General features: G+C 61.1%; 1 protein-coding gene across 1 annotated transcript; it reads right to left on the bottom strand.

Moving 5' to 3' along the window:
- Positions 1 to 496: 496 nt before the first annotated feature.
- Positions 497 to 9,749, bottom strand: MNEG_10279 (Dynein heavy chain 3, axonemal; the record flags this gene model as incomplete). The annotated part of the gene is made up of 26 exons (XM_014041249.1): positions 497 to 575; positions 819 to 904; positions 1,171 to 1,254; positions 1,526 to 1,633; positions 1,931 to 2,000; positions 2,282 to 2,352; positions 2,536 to 2,645; positions 2,911 to 2,977; positions 3,276 to 3,359; positions 3,596 to 3,688; positions 3,931 to 4,058; positions 4,388 to 4,485; positions 4,707 to 4,762; positions 4,950 to 5,004; positions 5,236 to 5,505; positions 5,674 to 5,754; positions 5,932 to 5,997; positions 6,231 to 6,426; positions 6,726 to 6,822; positions 7,065 to 7,131; positions 7,389 to 7,487; positions 7,774 to 7,859; positions 8,077 to 8,160; positions 8,405 to 8,599; positions 9,219 to 9,424; positions 9,668 to 9,749. 26 exons carry the CDS (start codon positions 9,747 to 9,749, stop codon positions 497 to 499), a joined length of 2,718 nt encoding a protein of 905 aa, XP_013896703.1.
- Positions 9,750 to 9,862: the final 113 nt, after the last annotated feature.

Below are 9,862 nucleotides of genomic sequence, written 5' to 3'. Positions count from 1 at the left end.
GGGGTGCAGCGGAGTGAGCACATTGACAGCAGATCGGAGTCCTATCTGTCGCGCCTCGCGTCATGTCCGCGCCGGGCCGTGCTGTCTCACGAGCGCCGCTCCCTCAAATCCATACAACACCAGCAGCAGCTGTGGTGACTGCCTGCACTCACCAGGATCGGATGGTGACGGGGTTGCCCAGCACCGCGGTGAGGCTGAATGTTTCTGAGCAGGGGATGCCCGCGGCCCTGGATGACGTCATCATGAAGGTTTCGTTCGCATCAGAGGGTGCACTTCCCGGGTTGTTGCAATCAAGGGCCGGGCGCGGCGCCGCGCGGCGAGGCGCGCAGGGCTCCGAGCGACCCGACCGGGCGCGTGGAAAGCGTCAGTTGGCTTTAGCCCGGGGGTGCACAGCACGTCTGCCCGGCGCGCGGCCTGCCGCTGCGTGCAGAAGGCATGCACACCTGCTGCCAGGTGCATGTCCGCAGTGCCCGCCCACTGCCAATTCCCTTGCGAGTTACCTGCACTTCGACAGCCATGCGTGCGCCATGCGATCCCTGTAGGGGGCGGTGTACGGCCCGAGGTACGCGATGTACCTGCGTGAGGCAGAGCATTTAGGTGGTTGGCGCCAGGTCAATGTCATTGGGAAGCCCTCGACTGTGATGCACTTGGGTGGAGGCAGCGCGACAACGGTCAAGCTGCGTGCGGTGTGGTGCTGCGAATCAAAGCCCTCCAACAACTTCATCTGGGAAGAAGAGTTAAGACTCAGAAAAAAGGCGTGGCGTTCACGATGCCAGTAGCGCATCCACCCTCGGTCCCGCATGGTATTGCCCTCTCACCCGGCGGCCAGCAGGACGTCACCCGTCAGGTTGACGTAGTCCTTGGCCAGCCGCCGCGTGACCTCGCTCCAGCGCGTCTTCTCCCCCTGTTGGCGCGTGCAGGAATGAGTAAGAAGGCGTTTGCTTGGTGCGAGAAGATGGAAGCTCGATTGCTGAGCAGCCAAGCACTGGTGACGCATGCAGGGCTGAGATTGGCCCGCACTCCCGCATCGCAAATGACATGCCAAGTGAAATGAGGGAGATGCTGCTTTCACAGCACGTCGATGACAGGCAATCATGCAGCCCGCATGATTGGTCGCCAGATGTTGCAAACCCATTGTTTTAGCCTCCATCCAGGCCGCGCCCCCCTCACTCCGAGGCCGCCTATGAGCTTTGTCGCGCGCTCCAGCTTTTTCTCACACAGCGCGGCCTCGGCCTCGAGAGAAGCCTTGCGCTCCTGAGGCAGTGCCATGGGAAGTTTGGGGTGGAGGGTGGGGGTTGGGATGGGGTGTGGGGAGGGGTGAGACGTGGTGCGATGTTTAGACGGGAGACAGAAAGGGGTTTCAACACTCAGAGCGGCAGGGGCACAGGAGGGTCAGTTCAGGCGGCCTATACAAACAACCCCACAGCAACCCGCCACTCAAGCCCCAGCCATACCACTTTACAAGCCTGATCCTCCATCACGAGCAAGCAAGCCCACAAGCACGCGCAGCCTAGCCCATCATGACTGCAGGGCGTGCACCCCGGCTCGCCTGCATCTCCCTGAGCTTGGAGTTGAGCTCCTCAACGCGTGCTTCAACCGCCGCCAGCTCAGCCTTCTTTGCCCGCAGCCCGACCTGGCGGTTGTTGGGGTCGTATGCTTAGTGGACGTTCAGTTCGAAAATCATATACTGACAGAACAACCTCAGAGGGGCAAAGTGCGGGTGGGCGGAGCACTGCAGCTGCCCTGACAGCAGCCCGCTCGGTGCGGCTCAAAACTGTGGCAGGGCAGCCACTAGCTGGGAGGATGTTGTAGGCGATATGCATTGGTTGGCCAAATGCTTATGCAGTGAGTTTGTGATCAAAAACCCAAGATTGCTGTGATCCAAATAATTGCCAAGATCCAGAGCTGCACGAGAGCCGGGCACGCTCACCATGAGCTGCTCAAACTCAGCCTCTGCAGTGGCCAGGGCTGCTTTCTTGGGGGCCACCACCTTGGCCACCCTGCAGGCAAGAGCAGACAGCGGAAGGGCAATCACATGGCACAATTGACCGGCGGTAAGCGCGTCGGCAACAGGCGGGGGGCTGTCCCACCTGACGCACCTCTCGCCCAGCACAGGCGCCTGGTGTGTTGCGCTGTCAAGGGTATTCTAGTTGCCTGCTGCAAAACCTAAAATCTACACCCTAGACAACACGGTAGCCTACAAGTGACGGCCCCAGGCAGCACGGTGTGCCCTGTCACTCCCAGCAAATGGACGCGGTGCGCGATCCCGCAGCCCCCTCACCTGTCGTAGGCCTCCATGGCGCGCACCCAGCAGCACAGCCCGTAGGCCGCCTTGGACGCCTTTTTCACAGTCTGCGGTGCCGCGACGCCAGGAACGGCGCGAGCGCGTTGGCCACAGAGGTTTATGCTAATACCAACGCCAAGGGTGCAATGTAATCGTGCTTGACCATTTGTGGACAGCAACCGGAAACAGTGTCCTGGTGGGGCTCGGGGGGGTGTCGTAACCTCGTACATATCAAACAGCCCGCTCCTCACCTCGGGCTCAAACTCCTTGCGGTCAAGGAAGGGACGGATTGCGGCTATCACGTTTGGTGCGATGTTGTCTTTGTCGTAGCCAGACAGCTGGGACATGAAGGTGGGGTCGCCTTCATGCGCAGAGGGCAGATGAATTTGCACGATGAGTTGGGAAGGGGGTCGGGTTGGTGGTTGAGTTGAAATCAAGATATCTATACATATAATGTGGCAAGAATCTTCAGAGGACGACATTGCACGCGGCTGTTACTGCCCCACACACCGCCGGAGACACATGAGTCAGCATCGAGCTTTCTGTCATGATAATGCCGTGCATGGCAGAAACAAAACGCCCTCACGACTGTCACGGGCCGCCCCACTTGCAACCCCCATACGCACCAAGCAGAGCCTGGGACGGACCCCAGTAGTCGTCCAGCTTCTTCGTGGGGTCTGATGGGTCGTTCATCTGTTTGGGCGCAGCCGTGTTGTGCAGTCAGGCAAGGCGGCCATTTTCCAACACGCAAGTCAAGTGCGACAAAAGCCTGGCTTGCTGTTGATGCGAGGAGAGGTGGCTTTCGCTTGGCCTCACAGCCGACAAAGCGCACAGATGTGCCGTTGCTGCCTCTCCAGCGTACGGCTGACCCACACCCGTCGCTCTGTGGGGCTTGCAGCATTCACTGGCCTTTATCTGCTGTGCCAAGGCAGGTTCCACAAACAAGTGCTCACTCGCAAGCCCTCGACACCAATAGTCGCGGCAGCCCCACCTTTTTGGGCTTGACCCCCAGCATCTGGCACACCGCCTCCATCACCACCTTGACCGGTGCCGGGGGATTTTTCATGCTCTTGACCTGCAGTATTGTGCAGCGTTGTGAGCAGTTGAGCGGGGTTGCATTTCATCAAGCAATAGCAGGCCTGCAACACATCAACAGCACCTGATGGAAACATGCAGTGTGATGAGCATGCTGGGCCAATGAGTGCGCAAAAAACGCACACGAGGACAGACGTTGCTTGGTTGAGTCTGTCGCCAACAAGGAACGACCTTGCCGGAGTTGCGCTGGTGTGTTGTGTGCGTGCAGTCACTCACCTCTGTTATGTCAGCCTTGGTGAGGGTGTTGAGTGCTGCGAGGGCCGACTCCAGCAGCGGCATCGCCACAGCCAGCTCCCCCTCGCACTCGTCCTGTGTGCAAGCGCGGGCGAGTGAACAGAGGTCGAGGTTGCATCAGCAACAGCGAAGTGTTTGAGGCGGGAGAGCGGGGGGGCATCATCAGGGCAGTGTAGGCCCGTCATGCAAGTAGCGGCAGCGTTAGGGTGGTACCAAAGGCTCACAGTTGCAGTTTAAATCCCGGCAGTCGCTCCGACACGAGGGGGCGTGCGGCTGGGCATCAGCAAGGATTGGTATAATGAAGCAACCGGCCCCACCTTGATGGCCTTGGCTGCGGCCGCCTTGGTCGACGCCGCGGCCTCCTCCCCGGCCACGACCTCCCTCTTGGCGGCCGCCTCCTGGGTCTCCCGGTCCACCACCGTGAGGGTCTCCGCGACCTGCTTGCCTGCAGGCATTCCAGGCAACATCAAAGATACGGCGGCGTCGAGAGTTTGGTCAAGCACGATCGTCACCTTGGCCACAGCTTGCGTGCATTTTGGCTTCTTCGCCGACAAAATACGCTGGGTTGCTTCCCATATGATCGTGCAGGCACTCCTGGCAGAATCTCGTGGCAAAACCTTGCGTGCGGCATGTGTGTTGCATTGCTGCAACTACTACTATGATATGATAGCCCAAGTGGTACATAACTCACGCGCTGTTGCTTCACACGTTTCTATCAGGTGGTGGAGTCAACAGAATTCCGCCAACCCCTGTCCCCTTGGACCCCAGGCGCACCCGTCTCCACCAGCCGTGGCTGCAGAGCTGTCAGCTCCTCCTGCATGCGACCCACGTCAACCTCGGCCGCCAGCAGCTTGGAGAGGCCAACCTCGTACCTGCATCGGGCGGCCGAGGATGCGAGGGCCGCAAGCTCAGCTCAAAGTAATGTCCCTTGGAGTAAGACAAGCCAGTGACAGCGCACGCGCGTCCCTTGCAGTGTGCATCGCCAGCTGCGGCCTCGGAGCCGGCAGCCAAGGGCTCGTTGCAGCAGCAGCAAGCTGCAGCAACAAAGTCACATGCATGGCATTGGGGAGGTTTGCGGCTACGTGGCGCGCACCTGCTCCTCTGCTGCTGGACCTGCTTGCGCTTTGCACCAAGGAGCTCCTTGTAGGCCTGGCACAGTGGAAGACAGAAACGTTTGGGTTTACGAGGGATTCGCATAAGCACGGCGGAGGGAGTCATATAAGCACAGAAGGTGGTGTCTCAAAGAGGCTCTGCTTGGGGCTGGGCTTTTCTCAAGGGGGGTGGATCTCGCAACCTGGAGGCGGATGCATGCAGGCGACAAAAGAAGACATCCCACCTGTATTAGCTCGAGGTAGCTGGTGGGCGTGGTGTAGGTGCGGCGCTTCTGGTCCCTGCGGTGGGCCACGCACGATTGAGAGGCGTTGTTTGCAGAGTAATGGCGAAATTGTAAGGGACGGGTTGGAAAGCTGCGGCACACGTGGCCCGCGCTTCAGTCTGCATGCTGGAATCTGCATAGTTGTCAGATCATACGGACAGCCGGCGAGGCGCAGCCCAGTCAAACGCTGCAAGGCCCGCCGTAAGCCGGACCCCATTCACTCGGCCTGCCTTGCGCGCGACCCTACCTGTAAAAGTCCTGAGCCAGGCGCCGCACCCCGATGTGCATCGCCATGCACAGCTCAACCACCGCCTCTCGCGCCGCGGCGCCCGCCTCGGACTCCTCAAACCCTCGTCCGTCCTCGCCGGCCCCCTCATGCGGCGCCGCGCCCGCTCCCGGCGCTGCGCTCGCCGCCGCCGTTGGACTCTCACCGCTGCTGGGGGCTGCGGCCGCAGCTGGAGCTGCGGCTGAGGCGGGCTCCGCCGAAGCCGGCGCCATGTCGAGCGATGCCAAGAACCTGCGAGTGAGCCATGCCGCCGTGAGCACCACCAGCCCAAATCACTTCCACAGCTGTCGCCAAGATGGCCGATAGGACCTTGTGACATTCGACCAGACGCGCAGTGGGGTTGCTGGACGGCGAACAGGTGCTCTCTGTGGCACACAAAGCGACGGCGGGCTGGCGCACCTGCCGGCCACCCCCTGCAGCGCATCTGCCGGCCACTCAGAGAACCAGTCAATGGTGGTGCAATTCACCAGAGAGGGGAACCTGTTTAAGACGTACCAAGACAGGCTCGTATGACGCTTGATTTTTGTGCAACTGTTGGCGGCGGTTTTGCCTCATATTGATGTGAGATGAGACGAGCAACCAAAGCAGCGACAAGGCGGGCACACATGTGCGCCAATAGCATCCAGGAGCAGGAGCGGGGAGAGGGCCGCCACCCACTTGCGCAGCCGCTCCCTAAACGCGCCGCCGACGGGGCTCATTGCCAGCACCAAATGGAGGTTGGCCCTAAGGGTGGCGAGGGAGGGCAATAAAACCGGGTAGGAGGTGTCAGTGCGCAAGCAGATGGAGATTTGGCCGCACCTGCCTTGCGGGAATGCTTCAGCATACTCAAAAGCTTCAAATGGCTCCACCACAACCTTCCCAACTCCTGCCAGTTACCACACAAGTATGAACACAGATTGTGCACGCACGCACGCACGCGCGTGCACACACACACACACACACACACACACACACACCTGCAGCTCTCGACAAAGAACGCCCACAACCCCGCCGGCGTCAGCGCCGCCCCCGCGGCGCGCGGCTGCTGCGGCCCCGAACCCGCCGTCCCAGCTGCAGCTGCTGCAGCTGCCGCGGCGGCCTTCTTGGCGCGGGCGGTGACGCCCTCGAGTATGGAGACGACCTCGTCCTTTGCAAATAAGTTGGGCACCTCCCCTGAATGGCAGTGTGGCGGTTAGGGTTCAGGGTTTGAGCATTGGTTCTCCAGATCTTGTGGAAGACCAGCCATCCAGCAGAACAGCCTTGAATTTGAAGAACGGGCACCTTGCATTGTAATTCTGGGGCCGTCGAGCTGCAAACTCAGCCGTGCTCAATCCCCCTGCGACCGAGTCGCCTCATGTTGGCAGCAGGACGCCCAAAGCGCCTGCACCGTCTGCACAATCCGGCCCGGGGCCCCAGCAGGGCATGCCAAAGCGAATGACACAGCCGTGGCACAGGGCGGCCCGGCCATGTACCTGTGTTGAGTATGTTGTTGATGTCCTCCAGGAAGGCCTCGCTCTTGAGCTGCGTGTCGCTGACGAGGAACACGCACGGCTGGCCAGACACGCCCGCCTGCGGATGGGATGCACGCGCACGGCGAGCGCATGATAGCACCGTCGCGAGAGCTCAGGTAGCACGCGCAAACCGCGCTAGCTGCCCAGGGCAGTCGCGGCTGGGACCTGACCCGGGCCCCACATGACTGGTCGTTCGAGGAAAGCTAGAGCCGCGTGTTGAGTAGTGGAGGTTCCCGCTGCAACTGAAGACGCCTTTGCTGCCTGCTTCACAGCCCGTGGGTGCATCCAGCACCCGCCCACCTGCAGCAGGACCTTCTTCAGGTCTTCCCGCCACTCAGTCAGGCCGTAGGACCGCGTGATCTCAACACTGGTAACGTCATCCAGGGGCAGGTGTGACGTCATGTAGGTGCGGCGTCATTTGACACAGGGTAAGGCGCGCCGGGCACTTGGCAAGTCGCGGCTAGCAAAGGGCTTGAGCAGGGCGGGAGGGCCAAGGTAGGCCTTCACAGGTGCCCTTTGTGTGTGAATACTGGATGGATGCCGCCCCCATGACAAGTCAACATACCTGATCGATCCAGCACTCTCACCATCCGGATGCACCCGCTGAAAAAAACATCCACCCACCTGAACAGCTTGTACTCGGCCATGTGAGCCGCCAGCCGGCTGAGGCTCTGCCGCCCGCTGCCGCCGACGCCGACCAGCAGCGCGTTGCCGTATGGCTGCCTGCGGGGCGCCGAACACCGGCAATGCATGCGGTCTTTGGCTGAGTATTGATGGTTTGTTTGGCAAGGCACATACTATGCAAGGGGTGCGTGGGCCCTCGCAACGCTTGGCGTGCTTCCTGGCACACGCCACGTAATCTGCACGTGGTTCCAGGCGGTGCAAACATGCACCCAAGCGGATCATGCATCCCAGGTGTGCTTGCGGCATGCGTGTGCACCCCCGAAGCGTCCTTCTACTTCACAAAATCGAGCCGAGGGCGTGTGCAGCCCTGCGAAAATGAGGGCACTGAGCCCCTCGCCTGATGATGCGGCTGATGCGCGCCACGTGCTCTGCCGCATAGGCAAACACCACCAGCTCCAGGCGGCTCTTGGACTGGGCGGGATCATTGGTTGGTGTGAACGGGGGTTGATGACAGGCGGATTGTCTTCCCACACTGTCAAGTTGGCCGGCCCATTGGTGAGCAATAACAGAAGGTCCATGAGGGCGGGGTTCTAGAAGCAGGGTTCCAAGGCAAAGCAGAACCCTACTGAGGCCGCCACCGCTTGTGTTGCACCCAAGAGCTCCCCAATGCACAGCAGGTCCCTGCAACCTGTGTGTTGTAGTCAGCCAGGGCGCCTTCCACGGCGCGCAGCAGCTGCTGCCCAGAGGGCACCTCCTGGTACAGAGAAGGTCCCTGCGGCGATGACAGACAGCACCAGCCGTGCGTGCAAGGGTGAGCGGAATGCAGCGCAACACAGTGGTCGTTTTGTCTGGGATAGTGCGCGGGGCGTGCCCCCCCGCCCTGATGCCAAGCTCCTGCAACCCACCCAAGGGGCCCGGGCGGCGTCTACAAACTAGTCCAAACCCCAGCTCGACAACCGTTGACCAGGGATGAGCTCCGCCCATCCGGCCAACAGTGCCCGCGTAAGCACACTCACCTCTCCGCCCGCCGCCTTGGCAAACGGCGCGTACACCACCCGCCTCAGCGCGGCCGCCTCCGCGGTCCCCTCTGCAACGCCGCCCCCGCGCCGCGGACTTACGGCCGCCGAGGGCGGGCCCCCGGCTGGGTCACCGGTGACGTCGACGGCGGGCGGGAACGCGTCCGAGAAGTTCACGCCGAGGTGGTCGTCCACCTGGCGCGCCAGCAGGGCGCAGAACCAGGAGCGGTCCCCGTCGTCCACCAGCCTGCGGAATGAGTGGTTGATGGAGCGGCTGTAGGCGTTTCTGATCACATGATACAAAATGCTAGTGCTGTTCACTGCAGCCAACATGACACAAGGCATGAGCAACTAACGAGCGAATGAGGCGAGGAAGCGCCGCAGCTGAGCGGACACTATGCGTGGTGAACGGCTGTGAGACACGAGACACGACTTCAGATGTCGAATCAAGGTGGAAGCCTGGGCACTCGCCGCAGCCTTACGCGCCTGTCGTGGAAGACGCGCAGGCACTCGTGCGCCCAGAGGCGCGCCAGGGCGCGCGGGGAGTCCACAGGCGCGCCCACGGAAGACATTCCCTTCGTGTGAGTATATTCAGAGGACAATTTTGGTTGTGAGTGTTGTTTTTTGGTGTGTGTGGGGGGTGACTGATGTCATCATGCTAGAACAAGCATCAACGAGCCACGCAGATAAGACAGCTGCGGTGTCTTGTTGATACGTCCCCACCTTGATTATGAACATCGGTACGCGATGCCTACCAGGGACAACCAACTGGACAAAAAGATTCACAGCACAAAGAGAACACGTCCCTGCCCACCTGGAACACTTTGGACAGGTCCCTCATGTTGTAGACATAGTGGCTCTTCGCCGGCGTCGGGAGCAACTGCCGCCGCAGTGCCCCGTACAGGGACAGCGTCGCCGCCACCACGGCGGACAGCCGCGCGGAAGCTGCCTCTGGCAGGCGGGCCCGGGCGGCCCACCAGGAGGAGATGGCGGTGTAGATGCGAGAGTAGCAGGCGTCATCTGAGAGGCGGGTGGTGGCGCATGTGATTATGCGAGACAAATGGTACATGTGTATGTGGGTTTTGTGTGTAGTTGTATGATTTTAACTGCGTTTGCGTACTGCTGGGACAAGTGTGCGTGTGGGGGAGGGGCGTTGAGTGTGTGAGGGCCCGTCTTTAGGAGAGGTGGGCAAGCAAGGGAGGATGCCAGATAGACCCAAATCTGCCCCAAACATCCTGACGGAATTTGCCCCCACCAACCCACCAAACTCGTTGATGGCGACGACGCAGAAGTGCCTCAGCAGCCGCCCGGTGACGGGGTTGCGCCCCCCGCCTGGCGGGCCCATGGCGGCTACCAGTCTCGCGTCCACCACCTGGCGCCAGCTGTTATCTGAGCGGTCGTACCTGTTTTGATGGGTCAACATGATGAGTCGTGTTTGTGTGTATGCGTGGGCAGGTG

The sequence above is a fragment of the Monoraphidium neglectum genome (assembly GCF_000611645.1).
Source record: "Monoraphidium neglectum strain SAG 48.87 unplaced genomic scaffold scaffold02253, whole genome shotgun sequence".
Taxonomy (NCBI): Eukaryota; Viridiplantae; Chlorophyta; class Chlorophyceae; order Sphaeropleales; family Selenastraceae; genus Monoraphidium; species Monoraphidium neglectum.
This window is presented reverse-complemented; position numbering and strand designations above follow the sequence as displayed.